Raw genomic sequence first — 23924 nt, 5'->3', positions numbered from 1 at the left:
CCCAGGGCAGTGCTGGAGTCACCAGCCCTGGAGGGTTGGACCGACGGACATGAGGTTCTCAGGGACGTGGGGCAGTGCCAGGGGTGGGTTATGGCTGGACTCCATGATCTAGAGGGTCTTTTCCGACCAAAGCGATTCTGTGATTCTATGCTCTGCCTCTGAAATAGGCCTCAAAAATGAAGTTTAAGGCTGATCCCGGCCCGGGCGGCGCCCGGAACCCAAGAACGCGGCTCAGCTGCGGCGGCCGGAAGCGGGGGGGGAAGAGCCCGGCGGGACCCGGAGCGGGTTCGGTGCGGTGAGTCCGGGTCCCGGTCCCGCCGCACTGCGGAGCCGAAGCGGCCGCGGACACCGTGGAGGGGACACGCGCGCTGCGGAGACACGCGGGGGCGCTTAAAGAGACGGACACGGGGCCGCGCTCTTAAAGGGGCCGCGCCTTGCGCAGGGCTCTTAAAGGGCCAGTGCACCGAGTGCTGAGCTCTTAAAGGGCTGGTGCACCTCGCGCAGGTAAGGGTCCGCACGCCTTGTGCTAAGCTCTTAAAGGGCGAGCACACCTATTGCTGAGTTCTTGAAGTGCCAGCACACCTTGTGGTAAGCAGTTAAAGGGCCAGCACACATTGTGCTGAGCTCTTAAAGGGCCAGCATGGTGCAGGCTCCCTGTGCCGGGGAGGAGGGCAGGGGTTTTGTCAGGGGCAGAGTGGCCACCGGGCTCCTGGGTCCCGCCAAGGGGACATCCCACCAAGGGGACATCCCGCCAAGGTGCTGCCGTGATGGATTTGGGGCTCGTCCCCTTCCTGCAGCATCTCCCGTCCCCACTGAGCTCCGCAGCCGCTGTTGTACAAAAGCGGGTCCTGCCGCCACGTCCCTGGTGGAGCAGACCCAGGGGCCCAATGTCACCGCTGGGCAGGTGTCAACCAACGACTCTCATCCTCAGAAACTTTCCTGCCTGCCCTAATGGCTTTGTTTTTTTATTTTCCGATTGAAATTTCCATTTGGAAATCAACCAGGGTCTGATCACGTGGGAGCGAATCGCTGCTTGGGAACGTCGAGGTGTTAAACACGCAGTTAATGAAATGCAGTGGTGGGAAGGTGGCTGGGAGAAAGCGTTTCCCTGATGCTGCTCGGCCAGTGGTGCCCGTTTGTTTTTTAAATTAATGAGAGCATGTATCACATCTCTGGCCCGTGGCCGCGGGCAGCCGGTCGCGCTGGTGGACGGGGATGCCAGCTCGATGCATGATCTGTTTTCTAAAAGCAAATGGGAGTATTAAAAATTCATTCCTCCCCTTGGCTCTCGGCATTTTAAATAACGGGGTGATTGACTCTGTGTTCAGCCTGGGGAGGACGTTTCATTCTGCTGCCTGTCGCCGCAGCATCGATTGCACCGTGTGGGCGTCCGTCTGCAGGGGCCGCGTGTCACCGGCTCCTGACGCTCCCAGCCCCGCGGGGGTGTCCCCAGGGACACGGGGACGCGCTGCCTGCAAACCCCAGCGGGGACCAGCCCGATTCTCCATCATCACAACCAGGGACAAACACGAGAAGCGTGGGGAAAACCTGGCAGAGGTTTCACACCCAAGCTGCATGGGGATGGTTGTCTGGAGGCGGGTGAAAGGGTGACAGCACTGTCCCTGCTGAGGGCTCCGTGTTGTGCGCTGGCAACGTTCAGTTTGTCCGCAGCTGTGTGATGGGTGACACCAACCTGCCCCTGCGTGTCGGGAACTCAGCGAGAGCAGCCTGAGGGGGCTCAGGAGCGGGAGTTCCAGGGCTGGTTGGCTCAGGGTGGGTTTAAGGTTTTGGGGGTCCTGAGCGAGGGGGGTCTCATCCGTGGCGCTGGTGTAACCTGTTTCTCCAGGGGCTGACCCGCCATGGCCCACAGCCGCTCTCGGAAGCGATCGCGAAGCAGAAGCAAAAGTGATTCTCGGAGCAGACAGGAGAGGAAGGAGAAGAAAAGGAGGAAAGGCAGCAAGGACTCGCGCCGGGGCAGCAGCTCTCCTCCGAGGAAGCGGATCTCGGGGTCCCACAGACACAAGTCAGCAGGTAGGGAAGGGAGGGGACAGACCTGCGACGCTGTGCTGTCAGCACATGTTCCTGAGGCAGGTGCACAGTGGGGGCCCAGATGGGAGAAGAAGGTCTCTGCTTTTAGTTGAATTGGTGTCTGTTCCCTTGCTGTGAACTTTGTGCCGTTTTAGTCTTGTTCTGACAAGCGGGAAACCCTACGGTGTCCCCCCATGCTGGTCTGGCAGTGTGGTGCCGCACGCGGTGACGTGTTAAAGGTGTCGGCACAGAGGGGTCTTTGCTCCGGCTTCGGGGGCTTCGCTGTTTGTGCAAGAACGAGCCCAGGCTGTGATGGGGGTGACCAGCGTCCCTGCTGCCGCGGGACCAGAGCCGCTCCACTCAACCTCTTCTTCTGTATTGCAGAAAAGAAGAAGGAAGTAAAGGACAAAAAGAAGAGGAAGGCAAGCACCTCTTCCTCTGAGACAACATCTTCATCCACCAGCTCCTCGTCGTCTTCCTCCTCCTCCAGCTCCTCTTCTGATGACTCCAGTGACAGTGACTCCAAAATGAAGAAGAGTCAACATGGCAAAAAAAAGCGACCGAAACAGAAAGATAGAAAGAAGAAGAAAAAGAAGAGAATAAAGAAGAAAACAAAGAAGAAGTCAAAGGAAGGGGCTAAGGAGGAGAAAGCCAAGGGAGAAGCGGTGCTGGGCCCATCGCTGGAGCAGTGGCAGAAGGAGACCCTGGTGGACTCTGGACCAGGTAATGATGGGTTTTCCCTCCCACCAAAGCCAGGGCTCATGTGTTGGGCTGGGGACAGACACCCACGTGTCCTTTTTGGGACCCGCACGAGGGGCCTGAGGGGACTGGGATGCGGGCAGGAGCAGATCCTGGCACGCATCCCTCCTACGCACCACACCAAGTAAACATAAGGAGCCACGTTCACAGATTCAGTTGTGTTTAGATGGCATTTATAGATGTGAGCGGGGAACAAAGATGCCAAATGGAAGGTCACAGTCAGCGGTGACAAACTGGCTAAGCTGGTACCGGCTATGGGATATGAAGCGTCCCTTCCTTTGCGTGTTCATTGCTGAACCCCGAGTCCCGCTGGGAAAGCGATGCGACGCGTGTCCGCTCACGGCAGGTGCGGGGCTGTGCCCCTCGAGCCCCAGTCTGACGAGCTGTGCATTCCAGTTTTGACAGACGAACAGAAGTCCCGAATTCAGGCTATGAAGCCAATGACGAAGGAAGAATGGGATGCGAGGCAGAGCGTGATAAGGAGAGTTGTGGATCCTGAAACCGGGAGAACGAGGTACGATCCCTGGGGAAAAGGGAGGTGGGTTGTCAGGTTGTCCATTCTGGGTGAGAAGGGAGTCAGGAGGATGCTGTTCCACGGCATTGCGCTACCACACGTGGACCCAGGTCCCCTTCAGCAGCAAAGACCTGAGCCGATCCCTCCCAGCTCCCCTCCTGTCAGACCTGGTGTCACTTACTCAGAAAGTGACACGTTTGACAGCAAATTACCGAATTGTGCTGGGGCACCATGCAAGGGGCACTAGGATGCATCTCAGGCAGGAGGTTTGTTCCTTGCGCTACAGAGGGTTCAACTTGTCCCTATTAAATGGGACTCTGCACACAGCAGGAACCAGAGGGGTGATTGTCACCTCCCTGCCCCCCACGTCACACGCGTGCAGCTCCGCAGCTCACGTACTCAGCGGGGCAAATTGCACCTGCACTGCACGCAAGTGGGGAGGGAGTATGTGCCCCTTGGGGTTACACGGAACGATCAAACTGGAGTTTGTTTAGCTGCCAAATAAAAACGACCCAGTTTTTAATAAGCTGCATCTTCTCAGCAAGCAGCAAACATCATGCTGAAGAGAATTGGGTATGACAAGTCCAGTCTTAAAATAGAAGGCAGCCTGCAGGGCTCGGGGAGGTGTGGAACAAAGGTCGGTTCCCCGTAAGGCACGTAATGAAGCCAATTAAGTTTCTGTTCATGTTTGGTGCTGCCTCCAACACTGCCTGGAATTTGCTCAGCAAGATGCTCCCTGCTCCGGCTGCCTGTCAGGCCCAAACTGGCTCCTGTTTCTGACCAACTCTGCAGTTCCCCGGGGCAGCCAGGACCAGACCTGAGTTCTGTGTGAGGAAGGGAAGGGGTTTTGCAGGAGTTGGGGCCGTTGCTGCTGACAGCGAAGCCTCTGCAGATGGTGGGGTGGCAGGACGTGTTTATGTTGTGTTTTCTCCTGCTGTGCAAGTGTGACTGGCTCAGGATGCCAGTTTCTCAGGGGATTCCACCTGTCCTTGCTGCGGTGTGGTGACATTAATCCCACAAGGGCACTGGAGAAGTGTGATGTGATATATAAGCTTAATACAGCTAAAGAAAGTCACACAATGCAACTTCAGAGGTTGATCGTCACTGGTCTTCCCTAGAGGGACATCGGTCCTGGGCACTTACGGCTGAGGGGGCTGGTGGCCACGAGCTGGGGCACAGGAGCAGCTCTTGGGGGGGGTTGTCACCTTCTGTGGCTGCAGGAACTTGCTGGTAGCCCTCAGGGCTCGTAACCTTGCATTTGTCTTCCAGGCTCATTAAGGGAGATGGAGAAGTACTAGAAGAGATCGTCAGCAAGGAGAGACACAAGGAGATTAACAAGGTAGCGGGGACTTGCCGCCGTGGTGGGTGGGTGCACCCGGAGGTGTTGTCTTTCCTCCCTGGGACTCCACTGACTCTACCAGGAGCCCTGGCAGCTCCATGGGGACCCGCGGGTGGGTGCTCTGGGTCCTTCATCCTTGGGCCAGCAGTTTTGTGAGTGCCCGTGTCCCTCCCTTTGCAGCAAGCCACCCGGGGGGACGGGCTGGCCTTCCAGGCGAGGACGGGGATGCTGCAGTGAGCGTGGAGCCCGTCCTGCTGCTGCTGCCAGCCCAGCCTGAGCCCCTGTCCCTGCCCCACGCAGACAGCACCGTGTCCGGACGCTTCCCTGGGGCAGTAAGTTCATCTCCTAGTAAACAGCTTCTCCCCTCCCCTTCCTCACGGGGGCCAGTGTGGCTACAGCACACGTGGACCCGCTTGCCCCAGTGCCCCTTTTTTGAGGCCGGAGGAGCTGAGTAGCACCCAGGGACGGGCTCACTGGCGCTGAGCACCCCGAGGTGCTGCTGCCCCCGGCTCTGGGCTTTGTTGGGCAGGAGCCAGCACTGCAGCCAGGACAGGGGATGCGCCGGGGCTGCAGAATACGCAGCTGGCAGCTACTCCTTCCTTTCAGGGGCTGTGCTTGGCCCCTTCCTTGAGGGATCCGTGTGCCCCGTGTTTAGCCAGTGCTGCAGGTCCCCTCTGCACCCACACGTGTCACCCCCTGCTCTGCCCTGGGGTTTTACTCGGCTTTTCTGCAGCTTCGCCTCGCTGGGTGGTGCTGGGGGAGCACAGACCTGGCGCCCTGCCCTGGGGCTTCGCCTCGCTGGCTGTCCCTGCAACTCCAGCCCTTCCCCGCAGCGTCGGGGCTCTGGGCTTCTCAGGACCTGTGCGTGTTGAGAAGCAAACAGCCTTTCCCCCACTGCAAAGTCCATAAAGCTACAAACTGTGGAAAAGAAAAAAGGACAAATGGGGTTAACGGACACATGGGTCCCGCAAGACTGATCGGGGGAGGGTTTCCAGTTCTGTTCGTCGCTGTAACCCCATTAAAGTGGCGCCTGCTCACATGTTGGGTTTTGCGACTTGTCTGTTTCTAGAGTCTCCCCCCCAAAAAAAAGAGAAAAAAAGGCAGACAGAGAAGAGCCTTCCCATTTCTTTAATCTGTGTAACTCACAATGATACTGTACACAAAGCACACCCAGGCATTGGAACGATGCACGAACAGCAAGGAGAAGGAAGTCGTACAGAAGGTTTGTCACACACAAGCGCGTCATCGGCACGGTGCTGCACACACAGCCCTCCGGGGCTTCCCCGCGCACCACTGTTACCCCTAAAAGCCGTTTTTTATAAATAAAATATAACTAACATCGTTGGAATATAAAATTGACAGTCGAGGGTATCAACAGGCAGAGGGGACAGGGAGGGACCGTAAGGCTTCTAGAACTAATAGGAAATGCAGCAGACGGTGGCGATACCTGAAGAAGGGGCTGCTACAGCGAGCGCGGCGGCTGCTGGCGGAGCGGGGCTCGGACAGTCACCCTTTGGCTAGTTACTGCTCTCGGCTCGCGGATCGGACACTGTAAACGCTTTTTGGTATTAGAATTTCGCCTCAGCTGACTGAGTGATCCGGCAAACCCAGGAAAACAACTGGGAGGGAACGCGTGGGCGCCTCGTTGTATATTTGTTAAAAGACTTTAAAGGGACAGCGTCAGGTAGAAAGTCTGGCCCAACAGCGCGGTAATACAAAAAGCTGCTTTTTATAAAAAAATCTGAGCTCCATGATGGAGTTCGATTCCCATGGAAACACTTAACAAAAAAAGAAAGGCCGAGGCAGCCTGTGCAGGCGAGAGGGTGCAAGAAAAACTTCGTATTCTTTTGTTTCGAAGCAAAGAAATGATTTGTAACAAAGATAAATTAGGTGTCTAACCTGACAGTGCCCCTTTAGTAAGGATGGGATATACATTCATCTTTCCCTCAGTGCATCCAAACGGATCCTCTTCCACTCGCATGGAAAGGCATCGGGTCACGTGCATCGCTCTCCAAAACAGCTCGGAACAAACAGGTTATAAACACAGAGATAAACTATTGCTATTGTTCTGTGAGTGAGTAGCACGTTGATCTTTGCTTCAGATAGACGAGTGCCAGATGGGGGCGGCTGAGGATAGATTGATGTAGACTATGATGGACTGAATCGGTGGAGAGGAAAAAAACCCAACAACTTATTGGCATATTTCGTGGTAACTACACCCGCCTCATCTGGAATTATTGCAGCAATAAAGGTCCTGCTCTACAATTGTTTCTCCGTGTTGGATCCATACAATGGCAACAGATGGGGGGGCCAGGAATGGCCCTGAGCGGGATCTGAGAAGCTCAACAAGGGATGAGGACAGAGGTGTGTGATTGTCGGTCTGACTGGTTAGTAGGTGGTTAAAACATGGAGTGATGGAGAGGTGAGTATAATATTGCACTTCTGCATTCATCGACAGTTACATTAAACTTGGTCCATAAAATAATTGCTTTGTACATAATGCCTGAAACAAAAAGCTACATTTTTAAATATTAATAAACCCTGAAGGTTCCAGTCCCTCCAGACTTTTTTTTTTTCCCTCTACATAAATAAATAACTTTCAATTTTATATATCCACTTTTGAACATTTACATTCTCCTCTGTTTTACACTATCTACACATAAGAAAATGTGAACATCTCATCAGCATTGGAAAATGTACAGATCATGCCTTGGTTGTGGACTTGGAGGAAAGGTGAATTTTGCAAAGGCCATATCCAAATTTGCAGAAATTATTTAGTGATGTGGTTTGTTGACTTCGCAGGATGGATTGTGGCTTGGCTTCCTACTCGGATGGCATCTGTTTGAGAGAACATTCGACTAGCGGAAAGCTGGGACAATTCACATTGGTGTTTTAAACCCGGTTAGCTCTGGATGTACATTCAGAGAGAGCTGAGCCGAGTCGGCAGAAAGGGAAGTCAGTTTTCGGTAACAAAAGTCATCGGATACATTCTGTAATCGAACGATTATCAAAGAGAAGTGGCTAAACGTTGCAGTCGGGCTGCAAGACGCGGTGGGTGCCGCGGGCAGGCGGGTTTGAGCGTTTCCCAGCTCGGACGCCATCCAGAGCTCAGCACTGACCCTGTGCCCCCCGCCCTCGCCGACACACGAGATCGACCTTAACGTCTGGTGAATTAGATTTGCCCACCGTGGCCCAGAGGCAGCGAGCGGAGCAGCATTCACAGTGCTGTGTGTCTCAGTGCGGCCGCCCTGCGCTTCATATTGAAACAGTTAAGAAAACGAAGCAGCCAGTCTAAAAAATTCTTTGTTATAAAGAAGATCCTCAGAAGTAGAAAGTGATATAAAGACAGGGAAGTGCGTGAGGGGAAAGCGGGGTTACACGGGCTCGGGGAGCTTGGTAGGACTAGAAAATCTCCACGTGGAGAGGCCAATGGGAGCCGGTAACCGCGCAGCCCGAGCCCCGTGAGGTGCGTGCGAGGGGGAACCGGGCCCTTGGCCGGGGCCGGGTGGCCGAGGGATGGGACTAAGGGGCTTTTTTTGGCAAGCCCTGGCTCTAGGCACTGTTCTCCCCCGCTGCGCGGGGCGACGCGCGTCCGGGTGTCAGCGGCGCCGGCAGCGAGCGCATCGCATCACCCCGGTGGCTCCCCCTGCCCCGCACAAACCATCAGCTCGGGCACGTCCACTGAGAAACACACCAGGAAAATTAAGATATGGCCTTTTCTTAAGCTTGCCTGACATGGTTGGCACACTTCCTTACAGTCTCCTTACCGCTGGAAAAACTTATGCACAGATTTTTATTTTTAATATATACATATATATATACATGTGTGTGCATATGTATATGCATATATGTATATATATACACACACACCCTGGCTTAGCAATAGTTCATTGTCATGCACTACAAACAGTTAGGTGTAGCTACATGAGATGGTAACAGGTTTCCATTCTAAAAATCATCAGTGCAAAAAACAATGAGGTTTTACAGTTCAGTAACTACAGGTATAAGAAGCGAGTCTAGTTCCCATGAAAGCTGCTACTGAACTTGAAGAGAACCTGGGAAGAAGAAGAAGAAAACGTCTCAGAGGTGGGTGTTGAGAGAGTCAGACCCTGCATTTGGATGAGAAGAACGGCAATGCAATCTAGCTGCTGAGTGCCTTCCAAATATACGGTGGTTACTTTTGGAAATAATATATAGCGAGAATATTTGGAGACTTTAACAGCAAATTGAGTGTCTGAGGTTTTTAACAGCTCAAACAAAATAGCTTGTATTCCTCTTTTAATAGGTCAACGCATTAAATTCCACTGGCTTCTAAAAGGTCTCTTTAAAAAATAACAGTAATAACAGTAACGACCCCACTTCCTTGGGCACGAATCTGCCGACATTCTGCCTCTCCCAACAGCATCGATACATCTTTATGTGTTGCCACTGCATGTACTCCTTGAGAAAGTGGCTGAAGGTGAAGTTCTTTGTACAGGTAAAGCTCTCGGTTGCTCTGGCTGGTGCAGCCCGTGATAAATCCCCCTCTGGGGCTGCCTGTGCCGGGGAACCGGTGTGGTTATCGAACCCCAAACCCCCCGTGCTGGCAGAGCAGCTCGGTCTGACTCCTGGGACAACCAAGAACAAGTTCCCTGGCCTCGTCCCCTGTTCCTGCGGCTCTGAGGACAGCACTCGGTCACACGGATTGGAGCGATGGCTAACAAGGCGAGGAGGAGGCACATATTTACAGTCACTAAACCTGGATAAGAGAAGGAGGCAGGAGAGAGCACGATTGTGACCCGGAGACTCTTCCCCCCTGCAATTTCCAGCTGTTCCTTGGGCTCCCGCTGCAAGGCCTGCACCTTCCGCGTGGGAAACATCCCGTCTCTTCCCAGAACACCAAGATGTTATTAGAGTAGCACCATATTTACCCTTCCAGCCCGTAACGCTGGCCTCGTCTCTCTTTCCCTTTTGTTTTCTCCTCCGGTGGCTGCAGCCGACAGTCGCTGGCTCTGACCTGGCTACTTCTGCCCCAGCAGGCCCGACTCCAGCCGGGACGCCGCGCTCCGGCCCCAGCACCCCGTGGCGATGCTCATGCTTCTTTGGCTGCGCTCCCTGTCCCTCTCCTTCTCGCTGTCAGACTGGCTCTGGGTGCGCTCGGGACGGTGGCCGGTGGCCGATGGCTGGGAGGAGATGGTCCGCAGCAGGTGGTTCCTCTTGCGCAGGAACTCGGTCTGGCCGGGCAGCCCGAAGCTGCCTTTCCGCAGCGCCATGCGCGTGGTGTTCTTGGCGGGACGTGCGCGGTGGTTGTACTCCAGCTGGGCCAGGTGGGCCGCGTACCCCTCGGTGATGAACTGCGAGACGAGAGAGGGATGAGGGCAGGCGTTAGAGGGATGGGACACATTTCCTTGGCACCCAGAGGCAGCCAAACACGTTTGCTGTGCCAGGTTGTCTTGGGGTGATGTACAAGATATAGAACCACTCAGACATGGGTCCTGATATAGAATGGTTTGGGTTGAAGGGACCTTCAAAGCTCATCCAGTGCCACCCCTGCCATGAGCAGGGACATCTTCACCAGCTCAGGTTGCTCAGAGCCCCGTCCAGCCTGGCCTGGGATGTCTCCAGGGATGGTTCATCCACCACCTCTCTGCCCAACCTGGGCCAGGCTCTCACCACCCTCAGGGCCAACAATTTCTTCCTCATGTCCAGCCTGAATCTCCCCTCTTTTAGTTTAAAACCATCACCCCTTGTCCTATCGCAACAGGTCCTGCTCAAAAGTCTGTCCCCATCTTTCTTATCGGTGCCTTTTAAGTCTGGAAAGGCCACAATAATGTCTCCCCGGAGCTTCTCTTCTCCAGCTGAACACCCCAACTCTCTCACCCTGTCCTCCCAGCGGAGCTGTTTCATCCTCGGATCATTTTTACGTCCTCCTCTGGACCCTCCTCCAACATCACAATCCAGTAAGGATGGATGGGAACCCACGGAGGAGAACACAATACCTTGTCACTCTCACCATCTATACACCAAGTTTCTGCCAGAGATGTGGGATGGTTCCTGTCCCCTTGGCAAACTACTTCAGTCACCAGCTTTACAATGCCCAAATTCCCATTGCCCTCCCACAGGAGGCCCCTGGCAGCACCTCCAGGGCTCAGAGGAACTTGCTCCTACCTGACACTGGCTCTGTAGCTTCTTGGTGGGTCGGCCAACAATGTAGATGTGCGTGGGCGGGAGGCTGATGGAGCTGTACACAGAGATGTCCTTAGTGGATCCATATGCCGCATGGATCCTCATATGGAGCTGCAGGGAGAGAACGGAACACACGGTCAGAACATATGGGCGCCCTGTGCTGCTCAACAGGCAGGGCTTTTTAATATACGTTTTTGTTTTAAACAGCATTTGTGGGAATCTCAGGTCAATAACTTATGTAAGCTCCCAGCTGGATAACACACCGCTGTGCAAAGTGCTAATTAACAGAGCTGGGGATGTTCACAGGCCAGAACAAGAGAAGTAACAGCAACACAACAGCAGATCTCTGCTTGCCGAACCACAGCCTTTCCTCGAGGTCTGCAGGGATGCAACAGGCTTCACTGCCTGCTTGTCACGGGTGAGAGGAGCCGTTTGCAGCCCCTGTGTGCTCCCCTCCATGCTGCTGCCTCAATTCTGCTGTTGGGAGAAGGGACTTGCAGCAAAATACGCTGCTTTCCAGGGATTCTTCTGCCTCCACTCCGAGCAGAGAGCAGCTCCTAGCTAGCCCTTCCTTAGAGGGCTGCCACAGGGGCTGGCATTGGGGTGAGGACACTGATGCCACCACAGACTGGCCAGCTTTGTCCCCAGAGCCACAGGCCAGGGAGATGGAAAGGAAAACTCTGGCCTTGGTGACAAACTTGTCCTTCTAGAGGACAAGGGAGAACAGGCAGCAAGTGAGGGACAGCTGCTCCCGCCTCCGTGACTTGGGCCAAAATGAGAGTTTGAGAGAGTGATCAAGGAGCTTCTCTGCTGGGCACAAGTGCTCAGGACACCAGCAGTTCCTTCCTTTGCCACATAGAGACAACTGTGTTTAATCTGGAGCTTTTCTGAGGCTCTGGGATGAGTGACGTTAAAACCTCCCTGAGGTGAAACACTTGGGAAGACGCTCTATGGCATCTCCCATCAAGGTTGGGTGGTGCAAGACTATTTCTGCAGCAGCTCCGTGTCCTCTCAGACCTGCTGGTTACACCACAGGCAGCCAGAAAATCACCTAACAGGTGAAAAAAGTGCACGAGTGAGGAAGAGAGACACTGCGGCCTCCATTTCATTAGGGATTTGATGTTGAAGGACCAGTGATGAAGTGGAGCAGTGCAGAGATGACACAATTTAACAGCGTAGACACTTTTGTATAGCAATAAAAAGATGAAAATAAACAGATTAATCTTCCACTGTGGGTCACATTGCTGCCAAGAGACTGGTGCTGACAGGCACAATTGGAGAAGGAGCAATCCAAACCCCTGCTACGATCGTATTTCAGCAGACCCAGACTTACGTCTGTGATGAGGGATTTCAGAAAGTTAGCCTTGTGCCGCAGTGGGTCGTGAACGAGCCCATCGCAGAAGGAGACGATCCCATGGGGGAAGTTGTGCTGTGCTAACCACGCTACCACCCTCTGCTTCTGCATGTCGGGGCGGCCCGTGACATAGATTATGAGGTAGCCGAGGTCTTGCCAGTGCCTAGAAGGAAAGGCAGAAGTTAATGGGTTGCAGACCTACATAATGTCTGGGTAAAATAAACCGGCTGCCCCAGCACTTGCCACTGACCTGACAACGTCAACCGCTCCAGCGCGGACTTTGGGGTCGCTGCCCATGATGGATACGCTGGCTGCAAAGGAGCCATCGATGCTGAACACCACAAACTCCGTTCCCTTTGGCAGGACCGTAATGTAGCTGTCTGCGTATGTGTGGTCACCCCTGAAAGAGTTACAGGTATTTATAGGCATGAGATACAGAGATATGCTGAAAACCATTGCTGGGTTCACCAGCTCCTCTTGTCCTCCTTCCAGAGCTCAACACCAGCAGCTGGAGCTGAGCTGGATCCCCTGGGCTATGAGTCATCCCAAATACAAAGTTCTTTCCCTCAAGGACAAGTTTATGGTCTTTGAAGTATGCTCGGTTGTGTGGTTTTGCAGATGACCTGAGGCCACAGGTCTGTAGTGCAGAAGGGCTGCTCCTGCAACGGGAGCTCAACTGCCACTCTCTTGATGACGTGGGAGTCAGAACAAAATGTGGATCTTCCTCTTACAGCTGTAGAGCACAAGTGGCTTTGCCCCTTTTGCTGGCAAACCAGGCTCTGAACCCACCTAACAACCAGAGCCACCCACAAGGAGGGACCGTATTCTCCAGTCATCAAATTCCACCTCACCTGACCACCATCTTCACGGGGTACACACCGATGCCCAGGCGCCGGTTCTCGGGGATGACGTAGGAAATCCTGCCGCTGCTGTTGCTGATCTCCGTGTCAAAGTAAACCCACTCTCCTGACGGTGGCTGGGTCATGATGTGAATGTCCACCTGGGAAGACAGCAAGGCTGGGTCAACAACAGCATTGAAGACACAGCTGAGTAGAACAAGCCAAGCACAGGGACTTCCCAGCCAAGCCCCTCTGGACGGCAGCAGGGCTGGGTGCTGCTTCCACCCTCTGTGCTTCACAGATCTGAGCTGAGAAGTGCCCAAACAACAAGGTGCTGAAATTAAATGTGGGCTTGGGGCTGAAGATCTCCAGGATGAATGCTGTTCTTGGTAGGAGGCACCACACAGGTCTGAGCAGAGGAACGTGGCCAAGACTCAAGGGTAGTAAAACCCATCACGGACCAAGAGAGCACCGACTAGCACCACCTGTCCCTGTCCCCACCACTTGTCACCCCATGTCACCCCCTGAGCAGACACGGTACCTTTTCTCCTGTGAGTGTGACCATATCTAATGGACCATACATAAATCTTCCAGTTAAGGTCTGCGGCCCATCTTCGTTAGCGATGGCGTCATTTATCCTGTGGTTGGCTGTGACGTTCTGCACAAGCCAAGAGGGAATGGGGAAAAAAAAGGAGAAAGAAAGTTTGTGGCAATGGACAGACTTACAGGGAAATGCCAAATATTACCCAATGCATTGGAGCGTGGGCTTCTCTGGGCCATCCCCCCTCCACTTCACCCCCAGCTCTCGGGCTTTAGAAAAGAACGTGACCTGTGGCAGAGGTGGGACTCAGTCCCCTGCATTGATGGGGAACTTGAGGGTATATGTCTGCAGAGCCAATTTCAGTGGCAGTTTGTATGTGCAATTCTGATACTATTCACTCTTACACTTTGCATTTCAGAGGCAACACAAACAGCTGCCAGAGAAATTCGCTGACATCGTTTCAGCTATAGCACAGAACTGTCCTCTTTCGGGAACTGGAGACACTTCCTGGGAGTGAAGGGCATTACTGGGCTTTCAAAGATGTTTGGTCTCTTTCCCTGAACCACAGCCAATGCTTTTGGTATTTTACACAGACTCAAGGCAAAGAGGAGACCTTGCTGGTAGTGATCTTTCTGGTTACCCTTTTTTAACCACATAGGTAGGATATAATCACTAATAAACACCATCCTCCGTCTCTGCCATGGACAGACACATGCTGGTCGCCTTCAGTGCCATTTTTGCGGCGCAAATCGAAACCTCTCTACGTGACAGCACGTCCCCTGCCACGGAGACAGCCCCAAAACCCCCTTACCCGGAGCTTCACGTGCGTCCTCTTGCGCAACCACTTCTCGCGGGGCTTGGAGGGGGTGAAGACGGACACCTCCTTCCCATCCAGCTCCAAAACGCTCGAGTTCTCGTGCCTCATCACCTGCGGGAGGAAAAATCCCACCGACATGTCAGCCACTTGCACAGTGCCCCCCCGTCTGCGCTATTCCGCACCTCCCGAGCCAGCGCTGAGTAAGGACGTCGCCTGGACTGTGCTGCCGGGCGTTGGCTTGTCAGCTCACAGGTTTTACACACTGCTCCCTTAATTGTGAGGACAAGCAGGCTCTTCTGAACTAGCAAAGCCTGCAGCCAGCGCTGATTTAATCCCGGCTGGAACACAGGTTATTTAGATTGTCAGGAGGTACAAAACTAACTCAAACACAGCAGGAGGAGCTCTACACTTAGACAGAACCATAGAATTACTTTGGTTGGAAAAGAACTTTAAGAGCATCGAGTCCCACTGTTAACCTCACACTGCCAAGTCCACCGCTACCCCACGTCCCTGAGAACCTCATCTCCGTCTGTCCAGCCCCTCCAGGGATGGTGACTCCACCACTGCCCTGGGCAGCCTGTTTCTGCCATTCCCATAACAGGTGCAGCACCGGCTGCTCTGACCATCCTTGTGCCGACAGGCGCCATTCCTTCAGCTCATTTCTTATTAAACACATTTTGAGAAGAGACAAAACCACTGATCCGACCCCGCTGCAGGCACGCAGGGGTCCGGCTTTGCCGGGCACAAGGACTTAGTGCTGGTGGGATGTCTGTCCCTGTCCCGCTGGGCCAGGGTGGGCTGGTCTGACACAGGCCAGCTCGATCTGCAGAGCTGAAGCTGTTATTCTTCCAGGGAAATGGAAAAAGGACCCCAGGGAGGATGAGCTTGCTGGGGAGGGACTTCATGGAAATCCAAGGTAAACAAAACAAGTTTCACTGAAAATTATTTACATCAGGAATCTATTTTGAGCCCTATCCGGGCTTGTTTTAACAAGATTTAATCTTCGGAGGGTAAAACTATTCAACAGCTCACTTTTATATTTTGTTCAGAGATTACTTTCAAAGGCAATTAGAAACAAGTCCGTATTAGGGGCAGAAGTGGCTCTGGAAGGACAAGAAGAAGACAGGGAATGAGAAAAATCCCAGTCTCAAGACAGAGATGAGTGAGTAGAGACAGGCTGGGGGGGAGGAAGGGGCCAGATTACCCAGGTGGGTACCAGCAGGCTCTGGGTGGATGGAGAGGAACCTCAAACGACAAGATATGAAGCACCATGCTGTGCTACAGAGCCAGGTTTGGGCTGAATCCTGAGTAATTGGCTATTTCTTGAGCAGAGCATTTTGCGTACGAGACTGTCGTGACTGTTCCCACTCGCACACAATTACGAGTCTTCCTCTCCAGCCCCGCCAGGCTGAGCTCAATGTGGGGCTGAGGTTTCACAGCAGCTGATCCAGAGGTGTCTGCAAGCACAGAGATGTCTCGCTGGGCTGGATGCAGCCCGGGAAGAAAGGGTCTCACTGGATTATCACTACTGCTCAGCTGCCACAAGCACCGACATCTCTGTTGTTTATGGTTTCTATATTATTTGGAAGATAGCACTGAAAGAAAGTTTGCCAACAGAGACATCAATAATTCAGAGCTGCAGCCGAGGAGGTTGGAAGGGAACGGTGACGGCTTAACAGCTGAGCTCACACAAAGCAAAGCCAAGCGCCGAAGTGGGCAACACAATCCAGAGAGTTGCTTTTAGTTTTGTTTTTGTCAATTCCGTGCGCTAAGTAGAGTTCCTTGGGGTCCATGCTTGGTAAGGCAAATAACTCCCCTTCAGCCCAAAGGAACTGAAGGAAAAGTATTTCTTTTTAGGAAAAACACATTTTAAACAGTAGATTTAAATCTCAGGCCAAATATAGGTTGGGAAAGGCTGAGACATCAGACTCCAGACATCAGCAATTCCCATTTATCTAGTCCCAGGAAACTGCTTTGTACTGGAGGAATGACGACTGAATCCCAATGCAGTGACAATGGTTTGAGTTCCTAGAAGAGACTGCAATAACTCAGAAAGCCAAAATGTAGAACTGAACTCTTATCTATCAACTCAAAATCATGCAAAGTTTCTTCTTTGGTTTTATTGTATTTGGTGCTATTCTAATTTGTACATCGAGAAGTTTCCTTTAAGTTTCTGGCTTGAGATCCAAACTCACACATGCAGAGACCAGTTCATTACAAGAAACAAGTGCCACCCACTTTTGCCATTGGGATCTGATAGGAAATAGCCCTGGCCTCACTCCAAGGCTCCTTGGTGAGCCCAAACCTGCTAAAACCCACACCCAAACTAACCAGGTGTGACTACACACCTCCGTGACATTTGTGTGCGTGCCAGCTCCACTAACACCACATGTTAGGAGCAAAAAGTTGAAAAGAAAATGTATCTGCAGGGGCAAAGGGTATTTTTTCATGTCTACATGTCAACAAAGATTTATGGAAGGTGCAGTGGAAAAAGAAACAAAGAGCCTAAAATATTTATCAGCCCAAGGGAGATCAGGGGAGGGAGGATGACTATACCTGTCTCAGCAGGAAGGAAACAACGTCTGTGGACTCCCAGTAGCTCGCGTGGAAAAGATGCGGCAAAGCGACAGTCGGGAAAGCCGTCAGAGCGTCGGGACAGTAGAGAGCGTAGTCGATCCTCTTGGTTCCCCACCACTTGGCAGCAACTAGGAGCAAAAGACTCGTTCAGACAAAGGGGGTTCAGGTGCACACGCGGTCTCCACCACAAACGGTATTTTGAGGCTGGGCTCCTGGCTCCAGGTGCGCCGGGGGGTTGTTCCCCAGCTGGTCATGCTGCCAAGGGGCAACAACCAACCCGGGGATCAGCGTCTGCTCAGACCAAAGGAGGAACACCCAGGGGCACCACCACTTCAGCTCTGCTTTATTTCAGTTAATAGGAAGGCAACAGAGGGCAGGTATTAATTGGCTGTTAGACCCTGGGGTAGGGCTCCAAGGCTCATGTGCAATGAGCCCAATCATAAGACAAACGCATCTCCCCGGAGCTGTGGGAGAAAGGGGGTTGTGCTCTGCCCACTGCAGTACATACCCAGGCTGTCTCTTTTAGCCTTCACCCAGGCATAAAAGACCTTTCAGTACCCAGATATTGGCCACACTGAAGAGGATGTGAATACTGGGAGCCCCGGTGAGATGCAAAAAGGCACCACAAGGCAGAGTGAATGGCACATGCTGCTAGGACCGGGAGTTCCCAACAAGTCTTGGTTGCCCTCCTGGGCTACCACGCTGCAGGCAATGGAGCCATCCAGCCCAGCATCCCGAGGAGCACAGAGGCCAACGAGAGAAGTGTCTGGGGGTGCCAGGACTCCATTGCATAAGACCAAAGAACACACCGGGATTTTGGGTGAGCAAGGGTATGGCCAACGCAGAAGTTTCTCCCTTGGGAAGTCAACAACTTGCACGCAAGTGACCAACAGCCACTGTTCACCACGGGACACCACCGCGCTTCACCCTGCCCACGCACACCGCTCTTCCGACCCCCGGCAATGAGCACGGCTCAGCACAAAGCCTCAGAGCCCAGAGGCGCGGGGCTGCTTGCCCAGCAGAGCCCGCAACCCTGTGTGCTCCGGCCTGGAAAAACAGCCATGGAAGGAGAAGATGGATCAGATCAAGAGAGGAAGAGGAGAAGCTGTGTTTGCATGCAGGTTGAAGCTGAGGCTTTGACAAGGGCTTTCTCAAGCTTGGTTTTTCTCTGTGAAAACGTTCCCTTTTTTATCGAATTTCAGGAAAGCTGCCAGGTATAAGGTACGATCCAACAAAACCCTCCTGTTAAGGGAAATGTAGCTGGTAACGAGCACACGCGCTGAACTAAAAAAAATGGATCCGCCAGCTTCTTCCAGAGACAGACGAATCTCCCACCACAGCAATGGGCAGAGGGTTACGGCATTGGCACGTCCCCATGGCCCTGCCCTGGCTGTGCCGGGTGCCCGGGCCACCCTCGTCCTAACAGCCTTTGCTCTTCTGAAGAGCCACGGGAAGGAGGAGGAGGGTGTTGACAGATCAGCGTGGCTTTTCCAGAGCACACAGGCACTTCTGACTCCCTGTCTTCCAAACTGGCAGCTCCTGGTCGTGCCCCAACCTTTATTGCTCATGCAAGTCCCCAGCTTGGGTAATTTCAGATTCTATGTAGGAAGCAGCTAAGATTTACTCTTCCATGCTCAAAGGACAGCAGTGGAGGCAGAAGTGTTGTCCCCACAGCTCTGCCCAGAAGAACTCCTGCTCTTGCCAAGTTGTGTTAGCCGTGTTATGATCGATCTTTGGAGCAAAGTGACAAGAAATACTTGTTAAAATGCTATCAGAAATTGCTAGTGCCTCAGTGAAAGTGCATAGATTTGTCGTGAAGTTCTGTGACTATAGAACGAGAGAGGAGGTTGGCCGGAGTAGATGTCTCCAGAATACCTGTCTTGATGTCCAGGTCGGGTGTCCGAAGAGCACAGCCCACAGCCTGACTCCATGGCCCTTTGAGCTTTCTTCCCTTCGAAGGGATTTCATGTTTATGCTGCCTACATCTCTTGGATGAGGTTTGGGTAGGGGATTTGTGAGGGAGGGCAAGTTGGGCAAGAAGGCTAAACCCTCTACAATGATTAAGGTGGTGTTTGGTTTCTAAAAGGAAAAACAAAAAAAGGCAGAAATCACACTTATTATTATGGCACACACACGCCACATGGAACACCCGTTTCATCCTCCAGAAATACACAGAGCAAGGGAACCTGCACCTTGGGGAGGGCTCCTGGGATGGAACTGCAGTTTTGTGGTGTCCCCCTGGACCTCCCTGCGGGATGAGCACGGACCACATCCAGCCCTCAATTACCACCACGCTAACGTCGAGCGCAAATGCTGCAAAGCCAGAGCTGGGGCTTTGGAGGTGAAGGAAGGGGCTGCGACAGCCCTGGGGCTGGTTGCACATGGGGTCAGGGTGCGCAGCCAGCGCTGGGGACAGACTCTTCCTCTCCCATCTCCGAAACAGGTTTTGACAGCTGTGAAGTGCATGGAGGAATTAATAACACAAACCAGAAGCTAAATAATCGGGGAGAGCACAAGGAATGCAAAGCGAGGCAAGCGCTGCATGGGCCTGATCCCTCCATCATGGTCACGTCGGTTCAGGCATCACCCCGGTGTAAACACTTCATAACAAACAACTATCGCCCCCACTTCCCCTCCCGGACGGCTGAGCTCAGCACCTCTCCATGGGTGTGAAACCAGCACAAGAAACCACCTTCTTCCCAAGCAGATTAATATTTAGCAAGTGCTGGACAAGATGTCTTACCAGGGCAAATAACAGAACGCGCACAGGGAGCGCGGCACCGGCTCTCAGGTGGGCTTTGGGGAAGAAAACCTCGTTTGTCAGAGCGCAGGCGGTTTATTTCTGTCGCCTCAAACAGGGCAAGAAGTTATGGCAGCCCCTGACCTTCAGCCGCTAACACTTGCCCCGGGGAGCGTTATTAACCTCAGCAATTAATTATGAAGCGAGTTGTTCAAAGCCCTGTAGTCTAATGTGCCAGAAATGGAGTGTCTCTAAATTTCTGCCACCTTCTGGGACAAGAGTTTGGTTTGAAGAGGTTTTTGTTGTTTTTTTTTAATTTGTTTGGTTTTCAACTCTTTTCTGGCTGAGTTACCAGAGGTCCCTGAGGACACAGACTATTAATCTCACACTTCAGCTGAAACGAAGAAGGAGCTGAACGGTTAACAAAAGCTTTTTTTCTTCACTGTATGAGCCGGGAAGTTATACAGGTCTTGGGAAAAACAGCAAAAAATCCCTTTTATTCCTCATTTGGCCCTGGGATACAGGCGGACAACAGAACAGCTGCATTGCTAATGCAAAGTAACAAATAACCCAAACCTGATTTTCCTTTTCAGCATTACAGAGAAGCTTACTTGTCCCCATTTTTCTGGACCACCTTTAAGTGACCTGCATGAAGCCACACGCCACATCCTGCATTATCAATGTGGTGGTGCTGATCCCTACCAGATCCACGTGACTTATCAACAGCAGCACAGAAACACCCCTTTGGATTAAACCTCACCATGCCCAGCAGCCAAATGGTACTCAGAGTTATCAATTATTATCTTTTTTTAACAATTAATCACCAGCACAGTCCAACACACATAACCCAGCCCATGAATTATAACCAAATATACCATCCATTCCTCCAAGGGATGTGATAACACACGGAGCTGACTACAAAAAGCGAGGTGAAGGCGGAATAATTCAAATTTTTGGTTAGAAACAGAAAGTATAAGCCCAGAGAGACAGACGCTGTGCGGCTCCAGCCCGGTGCGTGGTGCTGAGAGTGGTGGGGAGGCGAGCGGAGTCTCGGAGGGGTTGAGCACTTACTGTTGGCTATGTTGGAAGCTGTGTAACTGTCTGCCATTCCTGAGACCTGGCTGGCAATGCTGATCTCACTGGCTCTCCGGAAGCCCCTGAACTGAGGGGCTGAAATGGGGGTGGACAGGGATGTGCTTTCCACGAAGACGGCACCATGAGACTGAACAACATCTGCTACAAAGTTGAAACAGGGAAATCAAAATATTAGACCAACAGACAGAGGCTGGGCAAGATGAACTCGAGGGGAGGAAGGAGGCAAACAAGGCTGGGAGATGCAAAAACCTTTCGGAACTGGTTGGAATGAAGAAAAAAACCACCAACATTTCATTGGTTTGCAAAGAAAGCAAACACCACGGCAGGCAGAGAGGTGTGTGGCTGGAGGAGCAGTCTTTGATTGAGAGAAGCAACATAAGTAGCTCGCAAACCAAATCAAAAACCCCAAACAAAAATCCAGACAGACTTATTCAAGCAGCAATAACAGAAGCATGTGTCATACATACAGATGTGAATATACACAACTTCATATATTCACATCAAGACAAAATAATCAAGGCAAGGTGAACAACAAAAACAACCTGAGAAGGGGGATATTTGTTTTCTTGAAACATTTAGACTTAAATGAATATATATCCAAGACAAAAGCATTAATTAAAAAAAAAATCAAGGAAAAATTGTCATGCCTGGCAGGGACTAAATTTGAACTTGTATTTTATTGCTAATGGATACAGCCAACACTCGTTAAACTAAAGTAAGGGCTACCGAAAGGAAGGAGTATGGTGCTGAGCACTTACATCTCCAACAGGTGTTGGCGGATCGGGGAGAGCTCATTCTCTGTGAAAACAGAGCTTCTTTTGTACAATGTGCAAGTCTGGACTTTAAGATCCCAATCTGAGGTTTACCAAGTGTGGCCTAACCCTTTAGTACATAAATACAGAACAGGAGGATTTAAAGTCATGCTCACATGGACCTTGTACATGTTTTGGAGGGAAATGGACCTATAATGTTCAGGACTGGCAAACTGAGAGATGATAAAGTCATGATAAAATCTCTGCATTCAGTTTTTTCTCTATAAGAGCGGTAAGAGGCCAAATTAAGCGTCTCTGGGATATCCCAAGATTCTGCGCTGCAGAGCGTTTGCAATGCCAAGAACTTCACCGTGGGCAGCGCCGTTATGACAGGGACATGCAGAAGCAAAGCTACTCGCTATCGTTTTATCATTGCCCATCTCCGCTGTACCAAGGAGCAGCATCTAAACTAATTTCCCGGGTACCAGACAGGTCTGTGCCCGGCCAGGCAGGAGATACCACGGGGAACGTGAGCACATTATTCCCACACACCAGCGTCCTCTCCCTATTTCAGCCAGTTTAGATAGCCTTGGGTTTAATCCCAGTATGCAGGTGACACAGGGCAGTGTTTTGGCAACTGGTTTGTTTTAATATAGTGGAGATTTTTTTTGCTTGGGGCTACTGATTTGCTTCCCCCGATCTCTCAGTTCGCAGCAGCAGTGTCTGTGCCCACGCAAATCCTCCTGCAGCAGAGGGAAAGGGAACGGATGAAGCAGAAAATGTGTAGCTAAGTGTCGGTAAAAGAGTTCTGTTCTCTGCAGGGAAAATAAGGCCGCAAGCTGCTCTGTGTAAAAGCTTCATGGATCTGAGCCCTTGCGGGAGCCTGACCCAATGATGAGCTGCACACGCTGCCCACGTTGTGCCTGAAAGGCCATTACCAGCATCACTTTCTCAGCACTTTCCTCCTCTTTTCACCTTGCCTTGAGCTGCTGGCTGTCAAGGCTGCTACCAGCACCCGTGGCCCAGCCAACCCGCTGGACCAGCGCAGCTCTTCTGACTGCAGAAAGCTCCAGCACAAGCGAGAGCACACAATTCAGGCTGTACTCGGAGAGCAGGAGCTGAGCCAGGAGCTGCGCTCAACCTCATCTCTCCCTTTAAACTAAAGGGATGAGGCCCTTTAAAGTAAAAGAGGGGAGATTCAGGCTGGCCATGAGGAAGGAATTGTTGTCCCTGAGGGTGGTGAGAGCCTGGCCCAGGTTGGGCAGAGAGGTGGTGGATGAACCATCCCTGGAGACATCCCAGGCCAGGCTGGACGGGGCTCTGAGCAACCTGAGCTGGTGAAGATGTCCCTGCTCATGGCAGGGGTGGCACTGGGGAGCTGGGAAGGGCCCTTCAACCCAAACTACTCCATGATTCTGTGATTTCCATTTCTGCGTGACCTGCGACAACTCTCTCATCTCTTCCCTGGTTATCCCTGCTCTGCTTTTCTTTGCCTGTACAGACTGTGAGATCCCTCTGCAATTACATCCTTGTGTCACATCAAATGGGTGCCCCAACACAGACAAGAACCATCAGCTTCCCTGAACTTAGATGCAAGGAGAGGTTTAGCTTTGTCTGTGGTGGGAAAAACACCAGGTCCAGGTTTAACCAACACCTACCAACGAAGCCTGAACTTCTTCCCCTTCCTTAAAATGTAAAACATGTGGCTTGAGCTAGGAAGCAGCTGAAGACATGCTGGAGAGTGTTCAGCAATGCTGCCCAGGAGAGAAGGCTGGGCCAAATGAGGTGCTGCCTGGGTGGATCACGGCTCCGGCTCCATTAGCGTGTCTACATTTAGCTCTGCCTGAATTTTATCTCCTTTTTCGAGAACACAAAAAGGAGAAAGCGAATAAAGGAAGAAACAGGGTATTTGGGGCTTGCTCTTTTTAGCCAATCTCACTTTCCTGACCCTGACCGGGGAGTTTTTGAATATAAAGACTTTGAAGCAAAAACCCAACCTCAGTGGCCCTTCCACCATCCTGGCTAGCGTCACCAGAAGAGTCATTTTCACTCCTATAAAAGCCTAAACTGTTTCAGCATTCCTGAAGTGCTGGGTTGAGCATCGCCCACGTTGGTGGCAGGAATCTGCTCTGCAGGGGACGAGGTGCCACCCGACAGCACCGCTCCCCGCTCGGGCCCACGCACGCTGCTCTCCTGCTCCTCCCTTTTCCCAAGCTACACACCCTCTGTCCCTGAAAAAGGGCAGTTTCTAAGAAAAACGAGGGCCAGGAAAAGGCAGGGCAGGAAGCGTGGACAGAAAACCTGTTGTTGTCATTATTGCCCCTTCAGCCAAGCTTCCTCGACAACAAAGCTACAGTGACTTGCAGATAAAACCCTGGGACCTGACCTGCAGAAAAACAAACTT

General features: G+C 52.2%; 2 protein-coding genes across 14 annotated transcripts in view; one reads left to right on the top strand and one right to left on the bottom strand.

The window, feature by feature from the left end:
• The first annotated feature begins 165 nt into the window (after nt 1-165).
• On the top strand, nt 166-7219 carry ARL6IP4 (ADP ribosylation factor like GTPase 6 interacting protein 4). Of its 6 annotated transcripts, none has more exons than XR_010466772.1 (7): nt 166-295; nt 1847-2031; nt 2413-2751; nt 3184-3301; nt 4571-4640; nt 4821-4972; nt 5710-7219. XR_010466772.1 is itself a non-coding variant. In XM_065033446.1 (6 exons), exons 2-6 carry the CDS (start codon nt 1860-1862, stop codon nt 4875-4877), a joined length of 756 nt encoding a protein of 251 aa, XP_064889518.1. In that variant the 5' UTR covers nt 166-295; nt 1847-1859; the 3' UTR covers nt 4878-5679. The 6 variants fall into 6 exon arrangements, 4 of the variants coding, with proteins under 4 accessions (XP_064889518.1, XP_005498308.2, XP_021141707.2 ...); XR_002411886.2 differs by lacking the exon at nt 166-295 and adding an exon at nt 363-588 and having other exon boundaries at nt 5710-5880; XM_065033446.1 differs by lacking the exon at nt 5710-7219 and having other exon boundaries at nt 4821-5679.
• A 1682-nt stretch (nt 7220-8901) lies between these two features.
• PITPNM2 (phosphatidylinositol transfer protein membrane associated 2) overlaps nt 8902-23924 on the bottom strand; it is a 122730-nt gene continuing 107707 nt past the window's right edge. For 5 of the 8 annotated variants that reach the window (XM_065033413.1, XM_065033412.1, XM_065033416.1 and 2 more), the window contains 10 exons: nt 20745-20909; nt 18809-19012; nt 16913-17061; nt 14351-14467; nt 13540-13656; nt 13011-13159; nt 12410-12559; nt 12139-12322; nt 10788-10916; nt 9413-9973 (listed from right to left, as the gene is read on the bottom strand). In XM_065033413.1, the coding sequence (XP_064889485.1) occupies nt 9641-9973; nt 10788-10916; nt 12139-12322; nt 12410-12559; nt 13011-13159; nt 13540-13656; nt 14351-14467; nt 16913-17061; nt 18809-19012; nt 20745-20909 (1697 nt within the window). In that variant the 3' untranslated portion in view covers nt 9413-9640. Of the gene's footprint in view, nt 9974-10787; nt 10917-12138; nt 12323-12409; nt 12560-13010; nt 13160-13539; nt 13657-14350; nt 14468-16912; nt 17062-18808; nt 19013-20744; nt 20910-23924 lie in introns of all 8 variants that reach the window. The other 3 variants (XM_065033418.1, XM_065033417.1, XM_065033419.1) reach the window with 3 other exon arrangements.

The sequence above is a fragment of the Columba livia genome, chromosome 17, assembly GCF_036013475.1.
Source record: "Columba livia isolate bColLiv1 breed racing homer chromosome 17, bColLiv1.pat.W.v2, whole genome shotgun sequence".
Lineage (NCBI taxonomy): Eukaryota > Metazoa > Chordata > Aves > Columbiformes > Columbidae > Columba > Columba livia.
This window is presented reverse-complemented; position numbering and strand designations above follow the sequence as displayed.